The 17,334-nt window shown below is 52.6% G+C and overlaps 1 protein-coding gene across 4 annotated transcripts in view; it reads right to left on the bottom strand.

Annotated features, from left to right (window-relative positions):
• MPPED1 (metallophosphoesterase domain containing 1) overlaps nucleotides 1-17,334 on the bottom strand; it is a 78,008-nt gene that overhangs the window by 16,224 nt on the left and 44,450 nt on the right. For all 4 annotated transcript variants that reach the window (XM_084748645.1, XM_084748646.1, XM_084748644.1 and 1 more), the window contains one exon: nucleotides 6,083-6,308. In XM_084748645.1, coding sequence (XP_084604771.1) covers nucleotides 6,083-6,308 — 226 coding nt within the window. The remainder of the gene's footprint in view (nucleotides 1-6,082; nucleotides 6,309-17,334) is intronic.

Below are 17,334 nucleotides of genomic sequence, written 5' to 3' on the forward strand. Positions count from 1 at the left end.
GGACTTATCCCCAGCTGTAGCTAAGGGGACCAGCAAGTGTCAAGAGTCCCACAGAGTCACTATGCCCATGAGGGAGGCAGGTTTTCCCCAGATTTTTGCCCCTTCTTTGCCCTCCAGATGCTGGAGGAGAGCAGGGCCCAGGTCAAAGGCATGAGGAAGCAAGCTAGGGAGAGTGGGCAGCATGGCGAACCAGGAGGTGGCACTGTCAGGCCATGGTATAGAGTCCAGCATGGAATAGGAACCCAGAGAGTGAGGAGTTAGTGGCGTAGGTCAAGAAGGGGACACAGAACGATGCAACACAGTACCACAGGTCAACAGTCGAGGGAAAGGATCGCAGTGGACACCCCCACCCACCCACCCAGTGCTTGGCACCCTCCCATCTGTGCACTCATGTGCTCGAGAAACATTTATCAACATAAGCCAGATGCTGTAATCGGGCTTTGACATTAGAAACAGAGAGATTTTCCGTGTGAAAGAGTCCCCTGGTCTCAAGTGTTCCAGCGAGCAGAGGTGAGGTTGAAGAAACCAGTTGTTAGGGTGACGTAAGACATTCCCACCCATGCTGAGTGAGATGGAGTGAGGAGCTAGGGCAGATCCTTTGTCTCTGTGCAGTCCAGACAGCAGGGCAGAGCACACATTTACTCTTCATGGTGCTTGCCAACGGGTGTCCACAAGGAAAACCACAAGGTGGGACCCCCTCTACCTTATTTACACCAAGTACCACCATCCCCAGTGGCTCCAAGGCCCAAGCCTGAGAAGCCAGCAGTTGGGGGAAGGGGAGGGAGGGGGAGGTCAGCACCCGGAACTCTGTGATCCCAAGAGAGGGGGACACAGGACACAGTATACAGGAAGCCCTTGCCAGGCAGAAAAGGGCAAAGACATGGAATCTCACCGAAATCCAGAGCCTTCTGTTTGTCTCATGGCTCCGTGAGTGAGGAGAAGGCAGGTCAAGAGGGACGAAGGCGATCTGTAAAGGGCCATGTGACCAAGGGCTCCTCTCCCACTCGGAACATGCCAAGCCTCTCAAGAAGCCAGTAAGGAAGAGAAAGAACAGGGCTGGCCAACGGGAACAGCCCAGTGGTAAGGGGACTTGGCTAGCACATGTGAGACTCTGGGTTTCGTCCCCCATGACCCCCAAACCAACCAAAAGACAGACTCCCCTTGCCCCCAAGTAATTGGCTAGGCAAAAGACTTAGGCACTTCAGAACTTCAGAAAAGAGGGCGTGTGGGCGGCCAGAAACCGTGGGAAAGTTCCAAACCCCACTGCCGTGCCAGCACCCACCCAAGAGTGAGGAAAACCTAAAGCCTTATGGTAGGTAGCAAGTGTTGGCAGGGGTACAGGTGAGCAACCGCTGCCAGGGGACATCACTTGGCAAACCGACTTTGCCGAAGAGATTGGAGGACTTAGGGGAAATGGCTCTATGGGTGAGCCGCTTGTGAAAAGGGTGGGGACTGGAGTTTGGATTCCCCAACACTCACATAAAAGAGGAAGGGTACGGTAGCTACCTGGAATCTCAGCTGGCAATGCAGACCCCCCCCCCGCTTGCACGCCCCTCATGACAGGCAGATCACTGCTTGTTAGAGCCCCACAGGATCTCATACCTATGTATAAGAGTCTCTCCACCTTGGTGACAACCTGCTTATGACCTTCCATGCTGTGTGGTCTACCCCAACCCCCTGATGGCATAACTATGCCTCTGCAGCTGGAAAGAATGTCTAAACTTCTCATGTCATCGGCCAACATGTCCAGGATGGGAGAAGAAATAGCCCAGCCAGTGTGTCCTGGTTGGTTTTAACCATCAACCTGACATATCATCTGTAGATTAGGCTGGCATGTCTGTAGGAATTGTCTTAAATCACCCTGAATTCAGTAACTGACAGTTAGTCTGTCCCACCATGAGCTGCCCTGGGGGTAGCTGGCCAGTGCCCAGAAGCTGAGTGTGTCTACCTCAAACCTTAGGACACAGCTGGTGGGGGAGGGGGCATTCATCCCACACACCTCACCCAGGTCTGGGTGGAGTCCATAGCTGTGCTGGTAGGTTCCAAAAGGCTGGTTTATACCACTTCATATGTGTGGCTCCTAGCAGCCCCAGGATGCCAGCCACTGAGGGTCCCTTCTCCAACAAGGGACCTGGAAGGATACTACTATATATCCCTACCCTCTGCCCTGATGACACCGTCACATTCACTGGATAGACACTGAGCATCAGGGAGGCTGTACAGCTTGGCCAGTGCTTGTGCAGCTCAGTGGCAGGGCTGGCTCACCAGGCCAGGAACACTGGCTCATTAGCAGGAGCATTATGGCTGTCCTCAGGGCCTCCTGAGACTAGGGAATAGAAAAGGGAGGCCACCTGTGACCCACAGGTGTGCATGCCCCAGTAGTAACATCGCTTCCCTCTGGGCGAGCATCCCTGGGTTGTGCACCCACATGCACTCATGCAGAGTATAGCAGGGTCCACAAGACTCTCCTGGAGAAAAGCCACAAGGAGGCAGCAGGTCCCAAGCATCCGTCTCAGTGTGGCAGTGGCCGTCAAGTACTCCCTCCTTGGAGGGACACTGAGGAAGGTTACTCTGGAAAGCCTGGTGCCCAATAGCTGGGAGGAAGGCAGGGCTGCCAGTTAAGGACCCAGGGTTAGAGGCTCTGGCTCCTCAGCCTATGGCTGCTGTCTCTTACTGTGACCCACCCGGGGTTTGGAAGCAGCACAACAGTGTCCACAAGCCAGGAGACCACCTCCTTAAGTTTGCAATCTCTTTAGTTCCCAGCTCTGCCCATGGGTGCTCTTCCATGACCCCAACTTCCTGGGTTTCTTTCTGAATCAGGGGACAGCTGCCAACTGCCATTTGCCACCCAGAGCAGGAACTCAGGACAGCAGTGTCTGCAATGGTGAGTTCCCACCAAGTCCACGGGGCTTAGTGGGGGCCAGGCTCTCAATAAATACTCGTGGATGCCTTGATGTATTTACTGATGAACCAGGAGAGTGATTCTCAGGCCTCCATGTCCCCTAGGACACTCAAGTGGTACATAGGAAAGTGTTACATGGTCTTTACTACAAACAGGGCAGAGCTCACCAAGAGCTGGCCATGAGTCTAGGGCACCACTGCCTTGGTAACCCTGGCTGAGCCATGTGTCCACCTGGACCTCTTCTTGCCTATCTATAAAATGGGGGTTGATGCCAGCCTAATCTTCAGCTTGCATAGACCTAACCTCATTCTGGGCACGCCCCGTCGATCACGAGTTACAAGAACCAAGACCCACTATTGGTACCAACCTTTTTCCAGGCCTTCATCTAGACACAGCCACCCTGACCTCAAGCCCTGATATAATATAGTGTCATCATTTCTCCATGACACAGTGGGACCAGAGAGGCACCGTTACCCAAAAGTCACAGGGCGGAGTGGCGGTGCCTTGATTTGTGCAGGCTGTATTTGAGGCACACTGCCAGAGACCCAAGCTTCACCAGCATGCAGGTCCCAAAGGGGAGGGGACAGCTCTCAGGACTAGTTCCGCAGCACCATAGAAACAGACCCAAGTGATCACAGTTGAAGGTGTATGGAAATGCTGTCAGTTTGTCAGGCTGTGTGTCACCTCCTGCCACCTGCTCCCAGCCCCAGGTGGCCTCAGAGAAATGGGGCAGAACTCTGCACACACCAAATGGCCTTGGGACTGTTTGTGTCACCAGGCCAAGGAAAGCCTGGTACATAAGCGCAGCCAGCCTGTGAAATGTGAGAGCCCCGCCCCCCTCCCTGAGCCACGCCTCCTTTTGTCCTAGCTCTAAAGCCCGGTCCAACAGGGAGCATCCTGGATCCCTTCGTAGCCCTTCAGGAGCACAACTAAACAGCTTACTGACCCAACACACACACACACACACACACACACACACACACACACACACTATTTATTTACTCTGCTGACCAGTCTGCGTTCCCACTGACACAGGGTCAAAAAGAAAGGACCCTCTTACTCACTGAGCCTGGGAGAAGCCAGGAGCTAGAGAGGCCCAGTGACGTCCAGAGTGAAAGCCATGATAGCACCACTGCGAGCCAGAGCTCCAAGCAGTGGGAAGGGACAACAGCTGAATTGGTAGCTGGCCCTCACCCAAGCCTCATCCTCACGGCCAGCTCAGTGATGGGGTGTGACCTCTCCTGGTCAGAGGACCACACACCTAGGAAGGCCCAGTGCTGAGTCACCCAGCTCTGGTGAGCCTGGCTGCCGGGTGGTGGGGCTCTGAGAGTCCTAACATCTCCTCCGTTGTCCTCGCCCTCCTTACTAGACCACGTAGGAAGAAGATCCCTGCAGCACACACATAAAACAGCTCTCCATTCTCTGAGTACTTATGGCAACTGCCATGGGCTCAGGGCAGCCCTCTGACACCTTATAGCCATCTCCTGGAGGAGGGCACGCTGCCGCCCCCATTCTGTAAGGCACAGAGAGGTCACCCAGTGATGCCCAGGGTCACACAGCCTACAAAATGTGAGGCTAAAATTAAGCTCAGTTATTTTAGTCCCTAAACCATACCTTTAACCTTTACAAAGCCTCTTTTTATGGAGGTGTGTGTGCGTGTGTGTGTGTGTGTGTGTGTGTGTGTGTGTGGTGTGTGTTGGGGCAAGCTGTAAACCACAGGCAAAGAGATGTAGTCCTGATTCTTGACCTCATATTCAGAGCCTCCACCTCTCTCACCTTGATGGTTTCAAGTCCCTCACATCCAGCAGGAGAGTATATTGAAATCTAGAGCATCAACATCACAAGGCCCAGGCAGAGACAGCAGGCTCCTCCCATGGGCGGAGCAATGGGTCAAGTTGGTCCCGCCTCCTTTCCCCTGGGCTTTATAAGATCCAGACAGGCCTAAACCCACCTGAGCCTCAGATCACCAGGGGGCAGCAAACACCATGGCCCAGGGCTTCGCAGATGTACTGCGTTTGCCTGCGTCCCCAGTGAGTGGTGCTGCTGCCTCCCCTAAGGCTGGAGTCACCCACCTTCTCTGGGGAGCTTCCCCTCATGCTGCCAGTACTTGACACCTGCGGCCACTCAAGGGCAAATAGATCTGCCCGCTTGTGGACGCTGGGTAACAAATCAGCCCCACAGGAGTGCTGTGGAGGCTTTGGTTCATGGGCAAGTGACATCCTCATCGCTGCTGCCAACCTCACCACTGCCATCATCACCAACATCACCATCACCATCACCGCCACCATCGTCACCACCATGACCATCCGTCATCATCGCCACCATCATCACCACCATCAGCATAACCGTCACCATCACTATTATTTATCACCACCACCGTCATCGCCAATATGACATCATCATAACCAATCTCATTATTATTACTACCAGCATCATCACCATCACTGTCATTGTCTGTGGCAGCTCTGTCATAGTCAGTAAGTACCATTGTCATGGGCACACTGACCATCACAAAGATACTCTGGACCCAGGGTCACTTTGAGCACCACCTGGCCAGGTGAGTTCTGAGAGAAGGCCCAGTCTGTCACTGTGTGCCCATCATAATAAGGATTCACTGTGCATTTGTTCGCAAACAACCTCTGTCCCTATACAGGGAAGTGCACCGTGAGTCCACCTGGCGATCCCAAGTGGCTTCCTTCAGTCAGGTGGCTCAGCTGTCTTTCCAACAACCACACATCTTCCCTTGGGATGACAGGAGTGAGGCAGAAAGGGAAAATCCCTAGAGGGTCATGTTTGAAAGAAAGCCCTGCAGCCCCTCCCCTGCCTCGCTGTGACATCGCAGAAGGTCCTTACTCTCTCTGAGCCTCAGTTTCTTTACCCTTAAGTTGGAGACAATAGCACCTGCCTGCATGCAAAACATATAGCCCAGAGGATACAAGTGATGTTACCCTTCCTTGGCTCCAGATGGGGAAACTGAGGCCCTGGGGATGACCGTGGCCTGCCTGAGGTCAAACAGAAGGTGAGAGGGACAAGATTAAATACAAGACCCTCTTGTCCTCATTGCAGTGGCCCTGAGCCCTCAGCTTTGGGTCCCAAGCACCTCTTAAGAGAATGGAGTCACCACCACCACCCGCTGTCGCGCCCTAACAGGTGGTGAAGATGGGGGCTGGGCACACTCACCACGGGGAGCCGTAGATCCTGAAGCCACGCACCGTGACCTCTGAGTCCTGCAGGTAGATGCAGTTGGTCAGCAGCGACTGCACGTTCTCGTAATTCTCCGGCTTCAGCTTGGACACAGACGGGAAGTAATAAAAGTCCTGCTTGATGAGGTCAGCCATGAACTCCTGGTCGAAGGTCAGCTCGTGGTTGCCCGCAATCACGATCTTGTACTCATAGGGCAGGCTGCCTGCAGGGTGGACATGCACAGAGTAGGCTGCTGGTGGCCCTTGTGGAAGCCACAGAGCCACCAGAGAGAGATAGCTGGAGACAGCCACTGTAACTCATCAGCAGGGGTAAACGCCCTGCCCCATCCTGTGCTCTGAGTCAGAGGCACAATCATTGCCCCTGGCTTTGCTTGCCCGGCCTCTACCGGACACCGGTCCTTGAGCATAAGGGTATTTTCCTCCCAGAACCTAAGCTGCAGGACACAGCCTCCTCTTCCTCTCTGCTTCCCTTTCCTCTGTCTACTTCCAGCTGGAAGAAAAGCTGTCCAGGGGCACCAGCCCCAGCTACCACCAGTCCCTTGGCTTTCTCTACCTTGGGCCAGAGCTCCTTAGCCTACACATACATGTTCTTTGTAGAGTCCGGTTCAACCCTTTGGAGATGCTACATGCAGGGAAACCCCAGTGCCCCGCAGCACCGACATGGAACTCACAAGGTCCAGGAATCCACAATGTCCAACTTTTTGAACACTATGCTGTGTTGTCACCTGCAAGGTGCACACCCAAGAGTGACAGAATCACGTTAAAAACAAACAAACAAACAAAAAACAGAAGGATAAGAGCCTGACAGTGACCAGCAGTGCCCAACCAGCCCCTCAGCTCAGAAAATGCCATCCACCCTGCCCGCACTCCATACCCAGGCTCCACATTGTCCAGCTCTGCCTCAGCTGCTGTGCTCAGGAAGCCCTAGCTTGAATAAAAAAGTAGAGCTAGCTTAGCTGAAGTGTTTGCTCTGCTCTGGCCCTAGAACCTGTGTTGTTGCTGCTGTTGTTGTTTGTTTGTTTGCTTGTTTTTAAATGTGGGCCTAGTAGCACACACTTGTAATCCTAGTCCTGGGGAAGGAGAGAGGGGTGGGTCCCTCAGCTCACTGGCCTGCCAGCCTGGCCTCCCTGATGAGCTGCTGGTTAGTGATAGAGCTTGTCTTTAAAAAAAAAAAACTGAGGCAGAAGTGCCTGAGGAATGACATAGAGACTGACCTATGTACACACACACACACACACACACACACACACACACACACACACACACACACACACTTGCACACATGTATGCATGCACATATGTGCATGGACATGCATACACACACAAAAAGTTCTCGAGCACACGCAACCTATGTGTGAGCGTTCCCGGGAGAACCAAGTTTGGTCTGCTGCCCGTCTTCTTGGTAACCCACGCTCAAGATCTGGAATTAGATTCAACAACTGTGTTGAGATTCAGGCTCTATGTGCATTCTGGGAAGAAGCCCGCTCCCACCCTGAGGTGAGAGCCAGGATGGGCAGGTCAGCCTTAGGGTCTCGTGGTGTGTGATACGTGATAACTCCGGGCACGCCCTGCTGCACAGCCCAGGCAAGACAGACAGGGGACAACTTAGGGGGACATGAGAAGGAGCCCCTCCCCCACCCGTGTCTGCTTGAAGCTTCTCACTGTCTGAGGATCAAGGTTGCCAACACAGTCAGTGCTCCTTTCACACAGAGAGATTTCAGATAGTAGTGTGAAAGCGGCAACGCACCTTACTCAAAGCCTGTGTGCCTGGCCTGGAATATGCCCTTATTTCTTTCCGAGGGTGACCTGCAGTTTCCTGGGAATCCCACTAACAAGGCGATTAACTTTGTTCGCAGTGAAAACAACTCTCGGCTCCCTGTGTAACCTTTGTGACCCAGGGCTTTACCTTATCAACCGTCATCACATCTACTGTACTTCAGAAACCTCGCTCTGGAGTTGGGGGTGGGGGGGCAGTGGGTAAGGTCGGGGGCAGGGATGAAAGCATTTAGAAATCTTTGGAGGTATAACTTCAGAGGCCACTAAATCATATGCACAATTACCCTTAAAGACAGTTACAGTCAACTCACTCTCCCTCCCTCCCTCCTTTCCCCTACCTGGCACATACCCACACCTGGGGTACAGTAGAGTGTACTACCTTTTTTCCTAAGTCCCTTATTATTTCTTCATCATCACTGCCACTATCACCATCACCATCATCACCACTATCATCACCACCATCACCACCATCATCATCATCATCACCACCACCACCATCATCATCACCACCACCACCACCATCATCATCATCACCACCACCACCATCATCATCACCACCATCACCACCACCATCATCATCACCACTACCACCACCATCATCATCATCATCACCACCACCACCACCATCATCATCACCACTACCACCACCACCATCATCATCGTCATCACCACCATCACCATCACCACCATCATCACCACCACCATCACCATCATCATCACCACTACCACCACCACCATCATCATATTGTTATTAACATTTGGTGAACCGGGCTCAATCATGAAGTACAAACTACATGTCCCCTAAGACAGGATAAAAATGCCTACTTTCTCCTGTCTCCACCAGTCCAATCATCTCACAGAGTCCAGTTCACTCATTTTGAGGTATTTGTCCACTGTCATAAGCATTTGGGGTTTGGGGCCTTGCAGTAACCCTGCCCTTGTCTGGGAGTTTCTAATGATGCTGTGGGAGATGGGGGGGGTCCCTAGGTCCCACCCTGAGGTTTACTGCAACCTGGCCCTTGGTGGGAAGCCCAGAAATAGGGGTGTGGGCATGTTAGCTCCACCCATCTCTGCTCCCAACACAAGTCTGGTGAGCAAAGCCACCTGCAGCTCTAGAGCAGAGAACTGTACTGTGATGCACAGGTAGCTACAAGAGCTGGGGACCGAGTGAGCAGGGCAGCAGGGCGGAGCAGTACAGACCACCTGCCCCTGGAGGCCGCCGTGGGGAGCCGCCCTAGCGTCATCGAGATCTTAATTCCCCCACAGAGCATCCAAGGTAGCTAGTATTCCGTCCACTCCACATCTGAGAGCCACGAGCCGAAGCCAGTAGAGTGGAGGGGCCCACTGCTCAAGCTCAGGGGTGATTTGCAGATGTGGAGTAACTCAATGCCTCTGGACCACTGACTCAGTGTCCTTCAACACTCAGTCAGCCTGGGAGCCTCACCAGTCTTTCCCCAAGCACAGGGCAAAGACCAGGCCAGGAAGTGGCAAAGGAACCCAGCAGGATGGACAGCATGGGGTGGCCGCCATTGGATGCCTACATCCTGATTCTTCCTGGCTTCCGCTTCTCAGCACCCATCTATTCTGCTTTCAGTGCAGGCAAAGCTAAGGGGAGGGTGGAGCCGCACTAATGGATTTCTGTCATGTCTCTAACTGGGGTGCTACTTAAGTAAATCAGCAAATTACGCCAACTGCACAATTCCATTTACTTCTGCAGTGGTGACTCCCTGGGGGCTGGGTGTGCAGGAAGCTGTCAGCTCCCCTCAGGAGTTCCCACAGGCAGACAAGAAGAGCTGAGATGTGTAGTCTCCAGGGATTATGACAGGCCACAAAGAATCATCTCCCACGCCCAAGGCCAGGGCAGCAAGAGGGAGCTGTACCTTTCCAGGGTGACAGGCTCAAATATCTGTTTCCTTCAACAAGGTGAGTACCAGAGGCAGTACCTCATCCCTGAAACAAAGGGCTAGCCGTGAGTACATCTGTCTGGGCAGTCAGTTGGATGTGGCAGTTCACCTGTGGCCTCCACAGACTCTAAGCATTCCTCTTCCCTTTTGACATCTGAGAGAAATGGGTTGGGTTGCCTAAGAACAAGACAAGCCAGCAATGGAGTACCTGAGAAACGTGGAGGACAGCAGACTCTTGGCACACCTGTGACAGCACGAAGGTACATTCTGAGCCATCACGCCATCTTGTCTCTCAGCGTGTAGTGGAAGTTTTGGTGTCTTTAAAGACTCAATTATGTTATGTAAACATGTTTTTGTTTTAATCCCAGGTGTGGGATATGGAGCTGCTTTAGATTGTCTACAGCAGCAGGCTATTTGCCTCATGTGCGCTCTGAGAGGGCCGTGATCTTTGCCAGCTGCAGATAGTTTAATTCTAAGGACTCTGGAGAGGGAATAAATGCCAGAGCCCAGAGAGGGATGGGTGCTCAAAGGCTGCCGCTGTTCCCCTGACCCTGCTGCTCCTAGTTGGTGTTGCTGCAGTTTGATGAAAAGATGTTGGAGATATCCTGAAAGGAAGATTGGACTTGCCCCCAAGGAACCCAACGACCTTAACCAGCAGGAAGTAGCTAAAGAGACTTATGCTGCCCCTTTACCTAATAACCTTCTTTCTCTCCTACCTGGTGTTGGGGTGTTGGAAGGGATTGGGATGAAGAAGAGAGGTAGAGACACAAGAAACCCCAATAAAACAGCTTTTAAAAGGGGCCAACATTCAGCTGGTCAGTGAGTAGGTGAATTGGGGGGGGGGGCCTATGTAGGAAGAAGGGTGAGTGAGTGGATGGATAAATAGATGGGTGAATGGGTGAGTGGGTGGATTGATGGATGGATGATGGATGGATGATGGATGGATGATGGATGGATGCATGGATGGATGATGGATGGATGATGGATGGATGATGGATGGATGCATGGATGGATGAATGGATGGATGGATAAGTATTTGGGTAGGTGAGTGAGCAGGTGAGTATGTAGATAGATGGGTGTGTAGGTGATTAATGGGTGGGTGGGTAGGTAGAGGGTGGGAGGGAGGATGGGTGAATGGACTGCTGGGTGTGGAAAGAGTAAATGAGTAGGCGACTGGATGCCTGATTAAACGGGGAGGTTAGGTTGGGAAGCAGATGTAAGTGTGGGTGGTTGAGAGGGTGTATAAATGGATTTTACGTGCAAGTATGATGTCATGGGTGGGCAGATGGACAGGCAAATGGGTAGATGAATGGTAGATACGTTTCTCAATCCATCACCCTGAGATAGCACTGACTGTTACCTCCACCTCAAAAGGATCTCCATCTTTCTGGATCCTTCCTTCCCTCCAACTGTCCCAGCCAGGGGATGACTTTCAGACTTCCTTCATCCATCTAAACTGTCCATCTGTGAGTCTCCCTCGGTCCTTTCTATTTTCTTGAGGACAGAAAGGATGAAGGCTGAACTAAGGCTCTTCAATGGCCTGGTCACCACCAACTTAGATGAAGCCCCCTCTTCTGTTTTAGGGCTATGGCCCCTTGTTACTGGTTTGCCTTCCAGTACCACAACCCAGAACATCTCACCAACCTGAGTGTGGTGAGACGCCAGAAGCCCGCGGTAAAGGCATTCTTTTTCTAGCACCAGCTTCCCACCCTCTACCTGCACACAGAGAAGTGAGTGTGCCCCCGTGCCCAGCTACTGCAGCCCCCATACCCCTCCCACAGCAGAGAAAAGGTCTGGCAGCCTACAACCAGGGAGACCCCCAGGCCCAGACAGGAGCCTGAGGTGTCTGTCACTGTTCTATTACTGTGAAGAGACACCCACGACCAAGGCAACTCTTTCAAGTGGAGCTGGCTCACAGTTTCAGGGGCTCTGCCCATTATCATCATGGCAGTGAGCACGGCAGCATGCGGGCAGACACGGTGCTGGGGAAGGAACTGAGAGTTCTGCATTCTGATCCACAGAGACCATGAACCATCAATCGGGAGAGAAGATAAGGGAGAAGTGGCTCTTTGGTTTGGCTCGGTTTCCTTTTCACTTGCCAGATACATGGGAGCCAACAGCATCCACACGGAGCACCAGGGGCAGCCAGGTAGGGGTGCACAGAATGCTGGGGGGGGGCTCCTGTGGGACCCTGCTCCCTCAGACCTGGCATTAATCTCTCTCCAAAGAGGTTACCGTTCTTTATCGTTAACCTGTCCCATTGCAGCACTGTCTCCACACAGCATCATCCGTTACAGTCAACGAGAGGCAGGCGCACACATTTCTCCAGCATCAGTGCCAGTCCCAGAGTGGCGCATTGCGCCCGGCAGGGTTTTAGTGTGCTCTAAACACAATGACAATCAGGAAAAAGGGCCCACTTACTGCTTTTTCCCCCCCTGCCCGTTCTCCGTCTCACAGAACACAGCAGAAGGGGGTGGGATGAAGAGACGGTGTAACGATCTCTGATTGCAGTTTTAGTGCGTCGTTGACAGTTCTGTGTTTAAACGCTTGCCAATGTCTGCGAGATTCGAGTTAGCAGACGGCTTAGCGTGGCGCACAATCTAGGGGAGCGCTGGAAAAAAAAAAAGCTAGTCTGAGAGCAGCAAGCTGCCAGCAACCAAGTCATGGGGCCATGCACAGAACATAGACCACGTGGGCCAGTGTGTAAGGAGAAGCAACCCCATGTGTGACCCAGACGGGAGAAGGGCATGAGAGGCATGGGCTATGCCTGAAGCCCTGTAGTGACCTCCCTGAGCCAGGCACCAAGATTAGCATCGTGTATTTGACGCATCTTGACACCCTTTGCAAGCCAGAACCATAGTCCCCAGTATGCAGAGGGAGGCAACGCAGCGGGGTGGGGGTACCAGGCTACAGAGCCTGATCCCATATCTACCTCCCACTGGCTGGCTGACTAAAACAGGGTCTCCAGCACCCTCACCTACAACCTGTATGCTCACTAGTTCATCATGTGTTAGTGAAGACATGAAGTCACATGCTCCATCAGCTGTGTAAGACAGAAGTGCACAGGGAGAAAGGCACTCAGTTGCTTAAGAGCAAGAAGCACACCACGCCACCCCAGGGGAGCTCAGCCAGTCAGAAGGTGTGGCAGAAATGTAGACCAGAGCCTTGGCAGCGGTTCACTCCATGTGGGTCAAGGAGGCAAGTGAACAGAGGCTAAGGGCCACCAACGTCTCTGGAGGCTCTGGGGCACATGGGCTGTTCTCCACAGTATAGAACTCTGGGTAATCAGAGGAAGTAGAGAAAGGTCCCAGCTGAGAGTTCCACAAAGGGACCGTGGGCTGTAGTGTGTTTGGTTTGCCTGTGGAAGGCCTGGTGCTAACCCTGGCAGGCAAGGTGCCTGCAGCTAGGGAGATTCCAAGGTGTTAAAATGTCGGAACAGAAAACAGAAAAGCTAACGGCTCACATCCTGGACTTCAGATGACTGTATCACATCCTGGGGCTCTCTGGAGACATCAGTACTGTAATCCACTACACAGCCCAGAAATGAGAGCCAAGACAGTGGAGGTTAAAACAGAGGCTCCGAAAAGTCCCAGCATTACCCTGGGCATGCAGATGCTCAGGGAGCCACACCCACCTGCAGCTTCCTACTGCAGAGACATCACTGTGGATGGCACCTCAGGGACTCTGCTAAACCAAAGGCTGGCCCTACTACATGCCTCGGCAGCTCCTGTGGGTCCTGCGTGGGAGGCTCCTGGAACCACTGTGCCACACTGGTGCCCATATTTAAAAGGCAAGTGCGATTTGTCTTCTGTTCCGTACTAATAGCCCAAATGTTTAACTTTTCAACATTTGTTTTTCCTGGGAAATGTTTCTCAAACAGGGACACTCAGTCCTAGTCATCTTCAACTGTGTGTTTCCAGTGCTACCGTAGTGTGGACCGCTTCAGGAGGAAGGGGGCCTACGCTTCTATACCTGTGCCTAAGGCTGTGCACCTAAGCTGAAAGGAGTCTATGGGCCCGTGTGTCCCCAGCAGCCACGGTCTGGCAGCACATATATACCTAAGCACAGTCACAAAAGACCTGTAGTGGCCTCAGGAAAGCCTGAGCTTGTGTCATTGGTTTTGTGTTTTCTCCCCAAGACAGGGTTTCTCTGTGTAGCACTGGCTGTCCTGGAATCCCTCAGTAAACCAGGCTGGCCTCGAACTCACAGAGATCCACCTGCCTCTGCCTCCTGAGTGCTGGGATTACAGGCATGTGCCACGGCACCCAGCTCTTATTGGTGTTTCTAATGCTGTGATAAAGCACAGACTAAAAGCAACCTGGGGTGGGGGGATGGTGGGGGGGTGCAAGTTACTTGGCTTACTTATTCCAGGTCACAGCTTGGTGAGAGAAGCCAAGGCAGGAACTCAAGCAGAGCAGGAACCAGGAGGCAGGAACTGAAGCAGAGACTGTGAAAGGGTGCTGCTTACTGGCTTTTTCTTGTGGCCTGCTTAGCCTGCTTTATTATACAACCCCGGACCACCTACCCAGGGGTGGCACCTCCCACATCAGTCATTAACCAAGAAAAGGCACCACAGACTTTCCCACAGACCACTGTGGACGGGTGTGTGTGTGTCTGTTTCTCTACTGAGGCTTCCTATTTGCAAATATGTCACATCAACAGAAATCTAGCCACCACATTTGGTGCCAGTGGCACCTGCGCTAGGCTATAGTGTCCACTGTCTTTGTTCTGCCCTGACTCCCCGTCCAAGTGGTCATCTCACCTCTGGGTCAACTGTACACGCTGATCCCTGTCCCTCGGATCCCCTTCTCTCCAGCCCCTCTTCTTAATTCACGCTGTGTCCATCAGCCGAGCGCTGCTCCTTCCTCCCAACATCTTTCCCCTACTCAAGCCCTCTCCAACCGTTCCTGGAAACAGGCTTCCACAAACACACAGGCCCACATCTCAGCCCTTCAGAGATGCCCCTGTCCCACACCTCAATATACATTCCCTGAGTGTAGTATCGCTCTCCCCATACAACAGATGGCAAGAGCCAGTAAGGTCTGATGAGTCTGCAAGAGTTTCCCCTAGCAAAGGGACAAGGGCATCCCAGAAGTTCAGATGGTGGCCATGGTTGGTGATGAGCTGGCTAGGATACACTTGGTCCTTCCTGTGGCAGCCTGGAAAACACACTGGTTTCCATTTTGTGGGTAGGCACGAAGAGCCCAGGGCATGAAGTCCCATGGGGTGGAGCTGGCACTGTAGGCTTTAGAGAGCCCAGGGCTCAGAAAGACTGGTCAGTTCAGTTCTCCAACTGTCTCTCCCTGCTGTCTCTCCCTCCTGTTTTCCCCAAATGTTGCACTGGAGGTGGAACAAAGGTCCTGAACCCAGGAGCCCTCTCAGCTCCCTGAGACCCTGCAGGCCAATGTAGAGATTGTAGCAGAGCAGCTAGAAAGATGAAGTGCTCATTCCATAGGTCAGGAGAGTCAGCTCACTCACATGCCTCTGCTGACAGCTGGCACTCCCCCGAGAGATCAACGGCCACGGATAAAGGACAGGGCTTGTAAGAGCAGGGCTCTGAAAGCTACAAAGATGCATGAGCAGGCTGCCTCAGCTGTGCCAAGGAAACTGAACAGAAAGCAGGAAGCCAGGAGCTGCTAACAAGCTGTGACCACGGGCTTAGGGAACTGACATCTGACCTGGACAGGGCAAGCTGAGATGAGGATGAAGGGAGCCCCCCCCCCAGGATGGTGGTTCTGATGAGACTAGCCAAGTCCTGACAGGTACATGCCTCACTCTAGGAGAAAACCAGGCTGGGTTAACCCAGCACCTCCTGTCACATCACCCAGGGACATTTCAAACTCCCTGTGAGACAAAATCCATTGTGGAGCTTGGTACCCAGTAGGCACTTGGTGTGTGTGTTCTGAATGCATACAGTATCACTATGCTTGTTTAGATGCGGAGGGCGGTGCTACTGAGCTGTGGCAGCTACACACACACACACACACACACACACACACACACACACACACACACACACACACACCTGAACCAACAAGACAGTCAGCTACTTTGAGAAAAGCAAGATGCTGCAACAGTGCACGTCCAACTACATCCAAGACGAGGGCACAGAGGGTCTGTTTCTAAAGCACCACTGCTCATTGTAAGAAATGTTCAGTGATATCTCAAATCGGAATATCAAACGTATTCCGGCTGTGCCTTCAAGAAACAAGTGCTTTCTATGACTCGGGGGACAGTCTGGCAGAGGGACAGAAAGATTTTTAAGGCCAGGAGATCGGGGAGTGTGCTGTGAGATCGTATCATCAGAAACATCAGATGGCCGTATAGTCTCACCCACACGGCCGGCCAAATGTGAACTGAGCAAGGGCGCTGCGGGGGGACATTCCAAACTGAGCAGGGAAAAGCCCAAGAGACCTCACCCCTACACTAAGCACTACAGCCACAGAGCAAAGCTGGGAGCCTTTCCCAGGGAAGAGCACACCAATTGCTTGTCCAGCGCTAAATCATCAGTCCTAAAAACATACATACATACAAGGTTATATTTAGGAATATATGCATACATGAATGTGTGCAATAACAATTGGTGAAAAGAGGCCATGAATTGGAAGGAGTCTTGGGGTCTGGGGGGAGGAAAGGGAAGGGAGAAACAGTGTAATTGAATCATAATTTCAAAACCAAAACCAACCAAACGAAAACAAATGAAAGCTTCTTTAAGGCAGAAGCTGGGAGCGGGTAGGCATCAGGAAAGGAGGAGCCATGCAGGGACCACCGCCTTAGCCTTAAGACCTGAAGGGCTTTGTGGTGCTTGCTACCGGGAAGCAAACGCCATTTCAACGAAATAAAAAGAAGCTCGGCACCCACTTTGTAACTTCATCCAGAGACAGAATGACCTCTCCCCTGCTTCGCCTGTGGCCCAAAAGCCAGAATGAAACCTGTAACCCCAGCACTTAGGACTTGGGTGCTGGAGGATCAGCAGTTCAGCTCGGGCTCAGCCACATAGGGAGTCGGAGGCCAGCCTAGGTGGGATGGTTGGTTTTTGACTGTCCACTTGACACAGCCTAGAACAGTCAGGCGGGCCTGTGGGCGAGTCTGTGGGCGATTCTCTTGCTTACATAAATTGAGGCAGTAATACCTGCCCACCATGCGTGGCACCATTGCCTAGGAAGGAGATTCTAAGCTGCACGGGCCTGGAGAAAGCGCATTAAGCAGAAGACACGCATGTGTCCACCCATCGCTCTTTGCTCCTGATGGGATGTGTGATGTGACTGGCTGCTTCAAGTTCCTGCCTTCACTTCTCCCAAAATGATGGATTGTGACCTGAAATTGTAAGCCAAAGGGAGGGGCGGGGGGATAAACTCTCCCTTAAGTTGCTCTTAATCAGGGCATTTTATCACACCAGCAGGAAACAAAACTAATTCACTGGACTACGTAAGACCATCCCCCAACCCGAACCATAACACAAATAAAGCTGCATCATCTGGTTTCTCTGTGATTCTGAGGGCTGAGCCCCAGGACTGCTCTGAACCAGGCTCAGAGGTGAGTGGTCAGT

The sequence above is a fragment of the Acomys minous genome (genome assembly GCF_964271855.1).
Source record: "Acomys minous genome assembly, chromosome: 12".
Taxonomy (NCBI): Eukaryota; Metazoa; Chordata; class Mammalia; order Rodentia; family Muridae; genus Acomys; species Acomys minous.